This window comes from Salmo salar, unplaced genomic scaffold (assembly GCF_905237065.1).
Source record: "Salmo salar unplaced genomic scaffold, Ssal_v3.1, whole genome shotgun sequence".
In the NCBI taxonomy this organism is placed as follows: domain Eukaryota; kingdom Metazoa; phylum Chordata; class Actinopteri; order Salmoniformes; family Salmonidae; genus Salmo; species Salmo salar.
The window spans coordinates 68,390-85,973 of record NW_025547958.1 but is presented as its reverse complement, the minus strand read 5'-3'; the positions used below and the strand labels follow the sequence as shown (position 1 = coordinate 85,973).

At 35.2% G+C, this 17,584-nt stretch overlaps 1 protein-coding gene across 2 annotated transcripts in view; it reads left to right on the top strand.

The window, feature by feature from the left end:
• LOC123732521 (low affinity immunoglobulin gamma Fc region receptor II-a) overlaps positions 1-17,584 on the top strand; it is a 36,992-nt gene that overhangs the window by 5,670 nt on the left and 13,738 nt on the right. For both annotated transcript variants that reach the window (XM_045711745.1, XM_045711744.1), the window contains exon 2: positions 4,349-4,393. In XM_045711745.1, the coding sequence (XP_045567701.1) occupies positions 4,349-4,393 (45 nt within the window). The remainder of the gene's footprint in view (positions 1-4,348; positions 4,394-17,584) is intronic.

Here is a 17,584-nt window from a genome sequence, read left to right as displayed (position 1 = left end):
TGACTGTAGCCTTCTCTCAGCCAGGTCAGCAGGGGGGGTAATGGGACTGTAGCCTTGTCTCAGCCAGGTCAGCAGGGGGGGTAATGGGACTGTAGCCTTGTCTCAGCCAGGTCAGCAGGGGGGGTAATGGGACTGTAGTCTTGTCTCAGCCAGGTCAGCAGGGGGGGTAATGTGACTGTAGCCTTCTCTCAGCCAGGTCAACAGGGGGGTAATGGGACTGTAGTCTTGTCTCAGCCAGGTCAGCAGGGGGTAATGGGACTGTAGTCTTGTCTCAGCCAGGTCAGCAGGGGGGTAATGTGACTGTAGCCTTGTCTCAGCCAGGTCAGCAGGGGGGGTAATGGGACTGTAGCCTTGTCTCAGCCAGGTCAGCAGGGGGGGGTAATGGGACTGTAGTCTTGTCTCAGCCAGGTCAGCAGGGGGGGGTAATGGGACTGTAGTCTTGTCTCAGCCAGGTCAACAGGGGGGGTAATGGGACTGTAGTCTTGTCTCAGCCAGGTCAGCAGGGGGGTAATGGGACTGTAGTCTTGTCTCAGCCAGGTCAGCAGGGGGGGTAATGGGACTGTAGTCTTGTCTCAGCCAGGTCAGCAGGGGGGGTAATGGCGTACATGATAGTATAGTCCTCGTGTACACCACATGGTCAAAAGTATGTGGACACCCCTTCAAATTAGTGGATTTAGCTATTTCAGCCACATCCGTTGCTGACAGGTGTGTAAAATCGAGCACATGGCCATGCAATCTCCATAGACAAACATTGGCAGTAGAATGGCCAATACTGAAGAGCTCAGTGACTTTCAACTTGGCACCATCACAGGATGCCACCTTTCCAACAAGTCCGTTCATCAAATTTCTGCCCTGCTAGAGCTGCCCTGGTCATCTGTAAGTGCTGTTATTTTGAAGTGGTACCGTCTTTGGAGCAACAACGGCTCAGCCGCAAAGTGGTAGGCCACACAAGCTCACAGAACCGCACCGGTGAGTGCTGTAGCGCGTAAAAATCGTCCTCGGTTGCAACACTCCACAAATCAAGTCCTGCAGACTCTAGTTTTATTTTATCTTGATTATTGTCCAGTCAAATGGTAAAGTGCTGCAATGAAATAACTAGTTAAACTGCAGCTGGCCCAGATCAGAGCAGCATATTTTGCTCTTCATTGTAATCAGAGGGCTAATATTAATACTATGCATACCAGTCCCTCTTTGCTAAGAGTTGTGGAGAGACTGATTGCATCAATTCTTGTTTTTATAAGAAACATTCCTGTGATGAAAATCCCAAATTGCTTGCTTTGTCAACTTACACACAGCTCTGACAAACACACTTACCACACCAGACATGCCACCAGGGGTCTTTTCACAGTCCCCAGGTCCAGAACAAATTCAAGCAAATCGTACGTTATTCTAGAGAGCCATGAGTGCATGGAACTCCCTTCCATCTAATATACAGTATTATACAGAGCCATGAACTCCCTTCCATCTAATATACAGTATTATACAGAGCCATGAACTCCCTTCCATCTAATATACAGTATTATACAGAGACATGGACTCCCTTCCATCTAATATACAGTATTATACAGAGCCATGAACTCCCTTCCATCTAATATACAGTATTATACAGAGACATGAACTCCCATCTTATAAAGCGTAAGTGAACAGCAAACCTGGTTTCAAAAAACTAAAATGCCAAGGCAAATGGTGGCTACTTGTAACGCCTGTCGTTAGAAGTAGACCAAGGTGCAGCGGAGGATGTGTATTCATTATTAAAGATTTTAATGAACATAAACACTCTATACAAAACACGAAAAGAAGCGACAGCAAAACAGTCCTGTCTGGTCCCAAAATGAACACAACAGAAAACAATCACCCACAAAAACCCAAAGGAAAAACAGGCTACTTATGTGTGACTCCCAATCAGCAACAACGAACTACAGCTGTGCCTGATTGGAAGCCACACGGCCAAACCAACGAAAACAGCCAACATAGAAAAATGAACATAGAACGCCCACCCAATGTAACACCCTGGCCTAACCAAAATAAAGAACAAAAACCCCTCTCTATGGTCAGGGCGTTACACTACTTTGAAGAATCTAAAATATTAAATACATTTTGATTTGTTTAACACTTCTTTGGCTACTACATGATTCCATGTGTTATTTCATAGTTTTGATGTCTTCACAATTATTCCACAATGTAGAAAATAATAAAAATAAAGAAAAACCTTTGAATCAACGTGGTACATAGTGATAGTTCTCTCTGTGTTTCAGTGTTTACATCATGTACCATAGTGAAAGTTCTCTCTCTGTGTTTCAGTGTTTACATCATGTACCATAGTGAAAGTTCTCTCTGTGTGTTTCAGTGTTTACATCATGTACATTTACATTACATTTAAGTCATTTAGCAGACGCTCTTATCCAGAGCGACTTACAAATTGGTGCATTCACCTTATAATATCCAGTGGAACAACCACTTTACAATAGTGCATCTAAATATTTTAAGGGGGGGGTTAGAAGGATTACTTTATCCTATCCCAGGTATTCCTTGAAGAGGTGGGGTTTCAGGTGTCTCCGGAAGGTGGTGATTGACTCCGCTGTCCTGGCGTCGTGAGGGAGCTTGTTCCACCATTGGGGTGCCAGAGCAGCGAACAGTTTTGACTGGGCTGAGCGGGAACTGTGCTTCCTCAGAGGTAGGGAGGCGAGCAGGCCAGAGGTGGACGAACGGAGTGCCCTTGTTTGGGTGTAGGGCCTGATCAGAGCCTGAAGGTACGGAGGTGCCGTTCCCCTCACAGCTCCGTAGGCAAGCACCATGGTCTTGTAGCGGATGCGAGCTTCGACTGGAAGCCAGTGGAGAGAGCGGAGGAGCGGGGTGACGTGAGAGAACTTGGGAAGGTTGAACACCAGACGGGCTGCGGCGTTCTGGATGAGTTGTAGGGGTTTAATGGCACAGGCAGGGAGCCCAGCCAGCAGCGAGTTGCAATAATCCAGACGGGAGATGACAAGTGCCTGGATTAGGACCTGCGCCGCTTCCTGTGTGAGGCAGGGTCGTACTCTGCGAATGTTGTAGAGCATGAACCTACAGGATCGGGTCACCGCCTTGATGTTGGTGGAGAACGACAGGGTGTTGTCCAGGGTCACGCCAAGGCTCTTAGCACTCTGGGAGGAGGACACAAGGGAGTTGTCAACCGTGATGGCGAGATCATGGAACGGGCAGTCCTTCCCCGGGAGGAAGAGCAGCTCCGTCTTGCCGAGGTTCAGCTTGAGGTGGTGATCCGTCATCCACACTGATATGTCTGCCAGACATGCAGAGATGCGATTCGCCACCTGGTTGTCAGAAGGGGGAAAGGAGAAGATTAATTGTGTGTCATCTGCATAGCAATGATATGAGAGACCATGTGAGGATATGACAGAGCCAAGTGACTTGGTGTATAGCGAGAATAGGAGTGGGCCAAGAACAGAGCCCTGGGGGACACCAGTGGTGAGAGCACGTGGTGCGGAGACAGATTCTCGCCACGCCACCTGGTAGGAGCGACCTGTCAGGTAGGACGCAATCCAAGCGTGGGCGGCGCCGGAGATGCCCAGCTCGGAGAGGGTGGAGAGGAGGATCTGATGGTTCACGGTATCAAAGGCAGCAGATAGGTCTAGAAGGATGAGAGCAGAGGAGAGAGAGTTAGCTTTAGCAGTGCGGAGAGCCTCCGTGACACAGAGAAGAGCAGTCTCAGTTGAATGCCCAGTCTTGAAACCTGACTGATTAGGATCAAGAAGGTCATTCTGAGAGAGATAGCAAGAGAGCTGGCCAAGGACGGCGCGTTCAAGAGTTTTGGAGAGAAAGGAAAGAAGGGATACTGGTCTGTAGTTGTTGACATCGGAGGGATCGAGTGTAGGTTTTTTCAGAAGGGGTGCAACTCTCGCTCTCTTGAAGACGGAAGGGACGTAGCCAGCGGTCAAGGATGAGTTGATGAGCGAGGTGAGGTAGGGGAGAAGGTCTCCGGAAATGGTCTGGAGAAGAGAGGAGGGGATAGGGTCAAGTGGGCAGGTTGTTGGGCGGCCGGCCATGTACCATAGTGATAGTTCTCTCTGTGTTTCAGTGCTTACATCATGTACCATAGTGATAGTTCTCTCTGTGTGTTTCAGTGTTTACATCATGTACCATAGTGATAGTTCTCTCTGTGTGTTTCAGTGCTTACATCATGTACCATAGTGATAGTTCTCTCTGTGTGTTTCAGTGTTTACATCATGTACCATAGTGATAGTTCTCTCTGTGTATTTCAGTGTTTACATCATGTACCATAGTGATAGTTCTCTCTGTGTGTTTCAGTGTTTACATCATGTACCATAGTGATAGTTCTCTCTGTGTGTTTCAGTGCTGTTGAGTACACTGGTATACTGTAGCCTTGGACAAGGTGGAGGTGAGTACATTTCTCTATATTCATCACCTGTTCTATAATAGTAAAATTTCTCTATATTCATCACCTGTTCTATAATAGTAACATTTATCTATATTCATCACCTGTTCTATAATAGTAACATTTATCTATATTCATCACCTGTTCTATAATAGTAACATTTATCTATATTCATCACCTGTTCTATAATAGTAACATTTCTCTATATTCATCACCTGTTCTATAATAGTAACATTTCTCTATATTCATCACCTGCTCTATAATAGTAACATTTATCTATATTCATCACCTGCTCTATAATAGTAACATTTATCTATATTCATCACCTGTTCTATAATAGTAACATCTCTCTATATTCATCACCTGTTCTATAATAGTAACATTTATCTTTATTCATCACCTGTTCTATAATAGTAACATTTATCTATATTCATCACCTGTTCTATAATAGTAACATTTCTCTATATTCATCACCTGTTCTATAATAGTAACATTTATCTATATTCATCACCTGTTCTATAATAGTAACATTTATCTATATTCATCACCTGTTCTATAATAGTAACATTTATCTATATTCATCACCTGTTCTATAATAGTAACATTTATCTATATTCATCACCTGTTCTATAATAGTAACATTTATCTATATTCATCACCTGTTCTATAATAGTAACATTTATCTATATTCATCACCTGTTCTATAATAGTAACATTTCTCATCACCCTCTTTTTATTTTTTTATTATTATTATTTTATTTATTTTATCCGTTATTTTACCAGGTAAGTTGACTGAGAACACATTCTCATTTACAGCAACGACCTGGGGAATAGTTACAGGGGAGAGGAGGGGGATGAATGAGCCAATTGGAAACTGGGGATTATTAGGTGACCATGATGGTTTGAGGGCCAGATTGGGAATTTAGCCAGGACACCAGGGTTAACACCTCTACTCTTACAATAAGTGCCATGGGATCTTTAATGACCTCAGAGAGTCAGGACACCCGTTTAACGTCCCATCCGAAAGACAGCACCCTACACAGGGCAGTGTCCCCAATCACTGCCCTGGGGCATTGGGATATGTTTTAGACCAGAGGAAAGAGTGCCTCCTACTGGCCCTCCAACACCACTTCCAGCAGCATCTGGTCTCCCATCCAGGGACTGACAAGGACCAACCCTGCTTAGCTTCAGAAGCAAGCCAGCAATGCCCCAGCGGATAGGGATGGGAGACCACAATGCCCCAGCATTCACCATCCCCATCCACAATGCCCTAGCATTCACCATCCCCATCCACAATGCCCTAGCATTCACCATCCCCATCCACAATGCCCTAGCATTCACCATCCCCATCCACAATGCCCTAACATTCACCATCCCTATCCACAATGCCCTAGCATTCACCATCCCCATCCATAATGCCCTAGCATTCACCATCCCTATCCACAATGCCCGAGCATTCACCATCCCCATCCATAATGCCCTAGCATTCACCATCCACAATGCCCCAGCATTCACCATCCCCATCCACAATGCCCTAGCATTCACCATCCACAATGCCCTAGCATTCACCATCCACAATGCCCCAGCATTCACCATACCAATCCACATTTTACATTTACATTTTAGTCATTTAGCAGACGCTCTTATCCAGAGCGACTTACAGTAGTGAATGCATACATTTCATACATTTTTTTTTTCTGTGCTGGCCCCCCGTGGGAATCGAACCCACAACCCTGGTGTTGCAAACACCATGCTCTACCAACTGAGCTACAGGGAAGGCCCACAATGCCCTAGCATTCACCATCCCTATCCATAATGCCCTAGCATTCACCATCCCTATCCATAATGCCCTAGCATTCACCATCCCTATCCATAATGCCCTAGCATCCACCATCCCTATCCATAATGCCCTAGCATCCACCATCCCTATCCATAATGCCCTAGCATCCACCATCCCTATCCACAATGCCCTAGCATTCACCATCCCCATCCATAATGCCCTAGCATTCACCATCCCTATCCACAATGCCCGAGCATTCACCATCCCCATCCATAATGCCCTAGCATTCACCATCCACAATGCCCCAGCATTCACCATCCCCATCCACAATGCCCTAGCATTCACCATCCACAATGCCCCAGCATTCACCATACCAATCCACAATGCCCTAGCATTCACCATCCCTATCCATAATGCCCTAGCATTCACCATCCCTATCCATAATGCCCTAGCATTCACCATCCCTATCCATAATGCCCTAGCATTCACCATCCCTATGGTAAGCTAAGCTTAGCTTCAGATTGTCCCTCTATCTGTCCCTCTATCTGAAGATGAAAGCACTAACTGCAAGTCTCTCTGGATAAGAGTGTCTGTTAAATGACGACAAATGTCAAATGTAAATGTACAAATATGTCCTTGATGGTTTTCTGTGACCCTGCAGCCTCTAGTTCTGTATCCCACTACTAGCTAGTATGTCTGTGTTGTGTGTTTCCTTGTCACGTGGTTTGGCATGCCTGATGAAACTGTGTCCCAAATGGCACCCTATTTACACATGGGCCTTGGTCAAAGGTAGTGCACTAAAATTGGGAATAGGGAGCGATTTGGAAACTCTATTGTGGTCTCATTTCAAAGAAGTGAATCATATATCATCATCAGTTATATTACTGTAGCTTACAATTGGCTCATTCATCCCCCGCCTCTCCCCTGTAACTATTCCCCAGGTCGTTGCTGTAAATGAGAATGTGTTCTCAGTCAACTTACCTGGTAAAATAACCGTACTCCATTTTCACCCAGTGGCATAATCAGTTATATTACTGTATTCATCACTACTGTTCTATTTTCACCCAGTGGCATCATCAGTTATATTACTGTATTCATCAGTTATATTACTGTATTCATCAGTTATATTACTGTATTCATCAGTTATATTACTGTATTCATCAGTTAAATTACTGTATTCATCAGTTAAATTACTGTATTCATCAGTAATATTACTGTATTCATCAGTTAAATTACTGTATTCATCAGTTATATTACTGTATTCATCAGTTATATTACTGTATTCATCAGTTATATTACTGTATTCATTAATACTGTTCTATTTTCACCCAGTGGCATCATCAGTTATATTACTGTATTCATCACTACTGTTCTATTTTCACCCAGTGGTATCAGTTATATTACTGTATTCATCAGTTATATTACTGTATTCATCAGTAATATTACTGTATTCATCAGTAATATTACTGTATTCATCAGTTAAATTACTGTATTCATCAGTAATATTACTGTATTCATCAGTTAAATTACTGTATTCATCAGTTATATTACTGTATTCATCAGTTATATTACTGTATTCATTAATACTGTTCTATTTTCACCCAGTGGCATCATCAGTTATATTACTGTATTCATCAGTTATATTACTGTATTCATCAGTTATATTACTGTATTCATCAGTTATATTACTGTATTCATCACTACTGTTCTATTTTTACCCAGTTGCATCATCAGTTCTATTACTGTATTCATCAGTTATATTACTGTATTCATCACTACTGCTTTATTTTCACCCAGTGGCATCATCAGTTATATTACTGTATTAATCAGTTATTTTACTGTATTCATCACTACTGCTCTATTTTAACACAGTGGCATCATCAGTTATATTACTGTATTCATCAGTTATATTACTGTATTCATCAGTAATATTAATGTATTCATCAGTTAAATTACTGTATTCATCAGTTATATTACTGTATTCATCAGTTATATTACTGTATTCATCAGTAATATTACTGTATTCATCAGTAATATTACTGTATTCAACAGTTAAATTACTGTATTCATCAGTTATATTACTTTATTCATCAGTTATATTACTGTATTCATTAATACTGTTCTATTTTCACCCAGTGGCATCATCAGTTATATTACTGTATTCATCACTACTGTTCTATTTTCACCCAGTGGTATCAGTTATATTACTGTATTCATCAGTTATATTACTGTATTCATCAGTTATATTACTGTATTCATCAGTAATATTACTGTATTCATCAGTTAAATTACTGTATTCATCAGTTATATATTACTGTATTCATCAGTTATATTACTGTATTCATTAATACTGTTCTATTTTCACCCAGTGGCATCATCAGTTAAATTACTGTATTCATCAGTAATATTATTGTATTCATCACTTCTGTTCCATTTTCAACCAGAGGTATCATCAGTTATATTACTGTATTAATCAGTTATATTACTGTATTCATCAGTTATGTTACTGTATCCATCACTTCTGTTCTATTTTCAACCAGTGGCTTCATCAGGTATATTATGGTATTCATCAGTTATATTACTGTATTCATCAGTTATATTGGTTGTATTCATCAGTTAAAATACTGTATTCATTAATACTGTTCTATTTTCACCCAGTGGCATCATCAGTTATATTACTGTATTCATCAGTTATATTACTGTGTTCATCAGTTATATTACTGTATTCATCAGTTATATTGGTTGTATTCATCAGTTAAAATACTGTATTCATTAATACTGTTCTATTTTCACCCAGTGGCATCATCAGTTATATTACTGTATTCATCAGTTATATTACTGTATTCATCAGTTATATAACTGTATTCATTAATTCTGTTCTATTTTCACCCAGTGGCATCATCAGTTATATTACTGTATTCATCAGTTATATCACTGTATTCATCAGTTATATTACTGTATTCATAAGTAATATTACTGTATTCATCACTACTGTTCTATTTTCAACTAGTGGTATCATCAGTTATATTACTGTATTCATCAGTTACATTACTGTATTAATCAGTTATATTACTGTATTCATTAATACTGTTCGATTTTCACCCAGTAGTATCAGATATATTACTGCATTCATCACTACTGTTCTATTTTCACCCAGTGGCATCAGTTATATTACTGTATTCATCAGTTATTTTACTGTATTCATCAGTTATTTTACTGTATTCATCAGTTATATTACTGTATTCATCACTACTGTTCTATTTTTACCCAGTTGCATCATCAGTTATATTACTGTATTCATCAGTTATATTACTGTGTTCATTACTACTGTTCTATTTTCACACAGTGGCATCATCAGTTATATTACTGTATTCATCAGTTATATTACTGTATTCATCACTACTGCTCTATTTTCACCCAGTGGCATCATCAGTTATATTACTGTATTCATCAGTTATATTACTGTATTCATCAGTTATATTACTGTATTCATAAGTAATATTACTGTATTCATCAGTTATATTACTGTATTCATTAATACTGTTCGATTTTCACCCAGTAGTATCAGATATATTACTGCATTCATCACTACTGTTCTATTTTCACCCAGTGGTATCAGTTATATTACTGTATTCATCAGTTAAATTACTGTATTCATCAGTAATATTATTGTATTCATCACTTCTGTTCCATTTTCACCCAGTGGCATCATCAGTTATATTACTGTATTAATCAGTTATTTTACTGTATTCATCACTACTGCTCTATTTTAACCCAGTGGCATCATCAGTTATATTACTGTATTCATCAGTTATATTACTGTATTCATCAGTAATATTACTGTATTAATCAGTTATTTTACTGTATTCATCACTACTGCTCTATTTTAACCCAGTGGCATCATCAGTTATATTACTGTATTCATCAGTTATATTACTGTATTCATCAGTTATATTACTGTATTCATAAGTAATATTACTGTATTCATCAGTTATATTACTGTATTCATTAATACTGTTCGATTTTCACCCAGTAGTATCAGATATATTACTGCATTCATCACTACTGTTCTATTTTCACCCAGTGGTATCAGTTATATTACTGTATTCATCAGTTAAATTACTGTATTCATCAGTAATATTATTGTATTCATCACTTCTGTTCCATTTTCACCCAGTGGCATCATCAGTTATATTACTGTATTCATCACTACTGTTCTATTTTCACCCAGTGGTATCAGTTATATTACTGTATTCATCAGTAATATTACTGTATTCATCAGTAATATTACTGTATTCATCAGTTAAATTACTGTATTCATCAGTAATATTACTGTATTCATCAGTTATATTACTGTATTCATCAGTTATATTACTGTATTCATTAATACTGTTCTATTTTCACCCAGTGACATCATCAGTTATATTACTGTATTCATCACTACTGTTCTATTTTCACCCAGTGGCATCATCAGTTATATTACTGTATTCATCAGTTATATTACTGTATTCATCAGTTATATTACTGTATTCATCAGTTATTTTACTGTATTCATCAGTTATATTACTGTATTCATCAGTTAAATTACTGTATTCATCAGTTATATTACTGTATTCATCAGTTATATTACTGTATTCATCAGTTAAATTACTGTATTCATCAGTTATATTACTGTATTCATCAGTTATATTACTGTATTCATCACTACTGCTTTATTTTCACCCAGTGGCATCATCAGTTATATTACTGTATTCATGAGTTAAATTACTGTGTTCATCACTACTGTTCTATTTTCACCCAGTGGCATCATCAGTTATATTACTGTATTAATCAGTTATTTTACTGTATTCATCACTACTGCTCTATTTTAACCCAGTGGCATCATCAGTTATATTACTGTATTCATCAGTTATATTACTGTATTCATCAGTAATATTACTGTATTCATCAGTTAAATTACTGTATTCATCAGTTATATTACTGTATTCATCAGTTATATTACTGTATTCATCAGTAATATTACTGTATTCATCAGTAATATTACTGTATTCAACAGTTAAATTACTGTATTCATCAGTTATATTACTGTATTCATCAGTTATATTACTGTATTCATTAATAATGTTCTATTTTCACCCAGTGGCATCATCAGTTATATTACTGTATTCATCACTACTGTTCTATTTTCACCCAGTGGTATCAGTTATATTACTGTATTCATCAGTTATATTACTGTATTCATCAGTTATATTACTGTATTCATCAGTAATATTACTGTATTCATCAGTTAAATTACTGTATTCATCAGTTATATATTACTGTATTCATCAGTTATATTACTGTATTCATTAATACTGTTCTATTTTCACCCAGTGGCATCATCAGTTAAATTACTGTATTCATCAGTAATATTATTGTATTCATCACTTCTGTTCCATTTTCACCCAGTGGCATCATCAGTTATATTACTGTATTCATCACTACTGTTCTATTTTCACCCAGTGGTATCAGTTATATTACTGTATTCATCAGTAATATTACTGTATTCATCAGTAATATTACTGTATTCATCAGTTAAATTACTGTATTCATCAGTAATATTACTGTATTCATCAGTTATATTACTGTATTCATCAGTTATATTACTGTATTCATTAATACTGTTCTATTTTCACCCAGTGGCATCATCAGTTAAATTACTGTATTCATCAGTTATATTACTGTATTCATCAGTTATATTACTGTATTCATCAGTTATATTACTGTATTCATCAGTTAAATTACTGTATTCATCAGTTATATTACTGTATTCATCAGTTATATTACTGTATTCATCAGTTAAATTACTGTATTCATCAGTTATATTACTGTATTCATCAGTTATATTACTGTATTCATCACTACTGCTTTATTTTCACCCAGTGGCATCATCAGTTATATTACTGTATTCATGAGTTAAATTACTGTGTTCATCACTACTGTTCTATTTTCACCCAGTGGCATCATCAGTTATATTACTGTATTAATCAGTTATTTTACTGTATTCATCACTACTGCTCTATTTTAACCCAGTGGCATCATCAGTTATATTACTGTATTCATCAGTTATATTACTGTATTCATCAGTAATATTACTGTATTCATCAGTTAAATTACTGTATTCATCAGTTATATTACTGTATTCATCAGTTATATTACTGTATTCATCAGTAATATTACTGTATTCATCAGTAATATTACTGTATTCAACAGTTAAATTACTGTATTCATCAGTTATATTACTGTATTCATCAGTTATATTACTGTATTCATTAATAATGTTCTATTTTCACCCAGTGGCATCATCAGTTATATTACTGTATTCATCACTACTGTTCTATTTTCACCCAGTGGTATCAGTTATATTACTGTATTCATCAGTTATATTACTGTATTCATCAGTTATATTACTGTATTCATCAGTAATATTACTGTATTCATCAGTTAAATTACTGTATTCATCAGTTATATATTACTGTATTCATCAGTTATATTACTGTATTCATTAATACTGTTCTATTTTCACCCAGTGGCATCATCAGTTAAATTACTGTATTCATCAGTAATATTATTGTATTCATCACTTCTGTTCCATTTTCAACCAGTGGTATCATCAGTTATATTACTGTGTTAATCAGTTATATTACTGTATTCATCAGTTATGTTACTGTATCCATCACTTCTGTTCTATTTTCAACCAGTGGCTTCATCAGTTATATTATGGTATTCATCAGTTATATTACTGTATTCATCAGTTATATTGGTTGTATTCATCATTTAAATTACTGTATTCATTAATACTGTTCTATTTTCACCCAGTGGCATCATCAGTTATATTACTGTATTCATCAGTTATATTACTGTATTCATTAATTCTGTTCTAATTTCACCCAGTGGCATCATCAGTTATATTACTGTATTCATCAGTTATATTACTGTATTCATCAGTTATATTACTGTATTCATAAGTAATATTACTGTATTCATCACTACTGTTCTATTTTCAACTAGTGGTATCATCAGTTATATTACTGTATTCATCAGTTATATTACTGTATTCATTAATACTGTTCGATTTTCACCCAGTAGTATCAGATATATTACTGCATTCATCACTACTGTTCTATTTTCACCCAGTGGTATCAGTTATATTACTGTATTCATCAGTTATATTACTGTATTCATCAGTTATTTTACTGTATTCATCAGTTATATTACTGTATTCATCACTACTGTTCTATTTTTACCCAGTTGCATCATCAGTTCTATTACTGTATTCATCAGTTATATTACTGTGTTCATTACTACTGTTCTATTTTCACCCAGTGGCATCATCAGTTATATTACTGTATTCATCAGTTATATTACTGTATTCATCACTACTGCTCTATTTTCACCCAGTGGCATCATCAGTTATATTACTGTATTCAACAGTTATATTACTGTATTCATCAGTTATATTACTGTATTCATAAGTAATATTACTGTATTCATCAGTTATATTACTGTATTCATTAATACTGTTCGATTTTCACCCAGTAGTATCAGATATATTACTGCATTCATCACTACTGTTCTATTTTCACCCAGTGGTATCAGTTATATTATTGTATTCATCAGTTATATTACTGTATTCATCAGTTATATTACTGTATTCATCAGTAATATTACTGTATTCATCAGTAATATTACTGTATTCATCAGTTAAATTACTTCATTAGTAATATTACTGTATTCATCAGTTAAATTACTGTATTCATCAGTTATATTACTGTATTCATCAGTTATATTACTATATTCATCACTACTGTTCTATTTTCACCCAGTGGCATCATCAGTTATATTACTGTATTCATCGGTTATATCAATGTATTCATCAGTTATTTTATTGTATTCATCACTACTGTTCTACTTTCACCCAGTGGCATCATCAGTTATATTACTGTATTCATCAGTTATATAACTGTATTCATTAATTCTGTTCTATTTTCACCCAGTGGCATCATCAGTTATATTACTGTATTCATCAGTTATATTACTGTATTCATCAGTTATATTACTGTATTCATCAGTTATATTACTGTATTCATTAATACTGTTCGATTTTCACCCAGTAGTATCAGATATATTACTGCATTCATCACTACTGTTCTATTTTCACCCAGTGGTATCAGTTATATTACTGTATTCATCAGTTATATTACTGTATTCATCAGTTATTTTACTGTATTCATCAGTTATATTACTGTATTCATCACTACTGTTCTATTTTTACCCAGTTGCATCATCAGTTCTATTACTGTATTCATCAGTTATATTACTGTGTTCATTACTACTGTTCTATTTTCACCCAGTGGCATCATCAGTTATATTACTGTATTCATCAGTTATATTACTGTATTCATCACTACTGCTCTATTTTCACCCAGTGGCATCATCAGTTATATTACTGTATTCATCAGTTATATTACTGTATTCATCAGTTATATTACTGTATTCATAAGTAATATTACTGTATTCATCAGTTATATTACTGTATTCATTAATACTGTTCGATTTTCACCCAGTAGTATCAGATATATTACTGCATTCATCACTACTGTTCTATTTTCACCCAGTGGTATCAGTTATATTACTGTATTCATCAGTTATATTACTGTATTCATCAGTTATATTACTTTATTCATCAGTTATATTACTGTATTCATCAGTAATATTACTGTATTCATCAGTAATATTACTGTATTCATCAGTTAAATTACTTCATCAGTAATATTACTGTATTCATCAGTTAAATTACTGTATTCATCAGTTATATTACTGTATTCATCAGTTATATTACTATATTCATCACTACTGTTCTATTTTCACCCAGTGGCATCATCAGTTATATTACTGTATTCATCAGTTATATTACTGTATTCATCAGTTATATTACTGTATTCATCAGTTATATTACTGTATTCATTAATACTGTTCTATTTTCACCCAGTGGCATCATCAGTTATATTACTGTATTCATCAGTTATATTACTGTATTCATCAGTTATATTACTGTATTCATCAGTTAAATTACTGTATTCATCAGTTATATTACTGTATTCATCAGTTATATTACTGTATTCATCAGTTATATTACTGTATTCATCAGTTAAATTACTGTATTCATCAGTTATATTACTGTATTCATCAGTTATATTACTGTATTCATCAGTTAAATTACTGTATTCATCAGTTATATTACTGTATTCATCAGTTATATTACTGTATTCATCACTACTGCTTTATTTTCACCCAGTGGCATCATCAGTTATATTACTGTATTCATGAGTTAAATTACTGTGTTCATCACTACTGTTTTATTTTCACCCAGTGGCATCATCAGTTATATTACTGTATTAATCAGTTATTTTACTGTATTCATCACTACTGCTCTATTTTAACCCAGTGGCATCATCAGTTATATTACTGTATTCATCAGTTATATTACTGTATTCATCAGTAATATTACTGTATTCATCAGTTAAATTACTGTATTCATCAGTTATATTACTGTATTCATCAGTTATATTACTGTATTCATCAGTAATATTACTGTATTCATCAGTAATATTACTGTATTCAACAGTTAAATTACTGTATTCATCAGTTATATTACTGTATTCATCAGTTATATTACTGTATTCATTAATAATGTTCTATTTTCACCCAGTGGCATCATCAGTTATATTACTGTATTCATCACTACTGTTCTATTTTCACCCAGTGGTATCAGTTATATTACTGTATTCATCAGTTATATTACTGTATTCATCAGTTATATTACTGTATTCATCAGTAATATTACTGTATTCATCAGTTAAATTACTGTATTCATCAGTTATATATTACTGTATTCATCAGTTATATTACTGTATTCATTAATACTGTTCTATTTTCACCCAGTGGCATCATCAGTTAAATTACTGTATTCATCAGTAATATTATTGTATTCATCACTTCTGTTCCATTTTCAACCAGTGGTATCATCAGTTATATTACTGTGTTAATCAGTTATATTACTGTATTCATCAGTTATGTTACTGTATCCATCACTTCTGTTCTATTTTCAACCAGTGGCTTCATCAGTTATATTATGGTATTCATCAGTTATATTACTGTATTCATCAGTTATATTGGTTGTATTCATCATTTAAATTACTGTATTCATTAATACTGTTCTATTTTCACCCAGTGGCATCATCAGTTATATTACTGTATTCATCAGTTATATTACTGTATTCATTAATTCTGTTCTAATTTCACCCAGTGGCATCATCAGTTATATTACTGTATTCATCAGTTATATTACTGTATTCATCAGTTATATTACTGTATTCATAAGTAATATTACTGTATTCATCACTACTGTTCTATTTTCAACTAGTGGTATCATCAGTTATATTACTGTATTCATCAGTTATATTACTGTATTCATTAATACTGTTCGATTTTCACCCAGTAGTATCAGATATATTACTGCATTCATCACTACTGTTCTATTTTCACCCAGTGGTATCAGTTATATTACTGTATTCATCAGTTATATTACTGTATTCATCAGTTATTTTACTGTATTCATCAGTTATATTACTGTATTCATCACTACTGTTCTATTTTTACCCAGTTGCATCATCAGTTCTATTACTGTATTCATCAGTTATATTACTGTGTTCATTACTACTGTTCTATTTTCACCCAGTGGCATCATCAGTTATATTACTGTATTCATCAGTTATATTACTGTATTCATCACTACTGCTCTATTTTCACCCAGTGGCATCATCAGTTATATTACTGTATTCAACAGTTATATTACTGTATTCATCAGTTATATTACTGTATTCGTAAGTAATATTACTGTATTCATCAGTTATATTACTGTATTCATTAATACTGTTCGATTTTCACCCAGTAGTATCAGATATATTACTGCATTCATCACTACTGTTCTATTTTCACCCAGTGGTATCAGTTATATTATTGTATTCATCAGTTATATTACTGTATTCATCAGTAATATTACTGTATTCATCAGTAATATTACTGTATTCATCAGTTAAATTACTTCATTAGTAATATTACTGTATTCATCAGTTAAATTACTGTATTCATCAGTTATATTACTGTATTCATCAGTTATATTACTATATTCATCACTACTGTTCTATTTTCACCCAGTGGCATCATCAGTTATATTACTGTATTCATCGGTTATATCAATGTATTCATCAGTTATTTTACTGTATTCATCACTACTGTTCTACTTTCACCCAGTGGCATCATCAGTTATATTACTGTATTCATCAGTTATATAACTGTATTCATTAATTCTG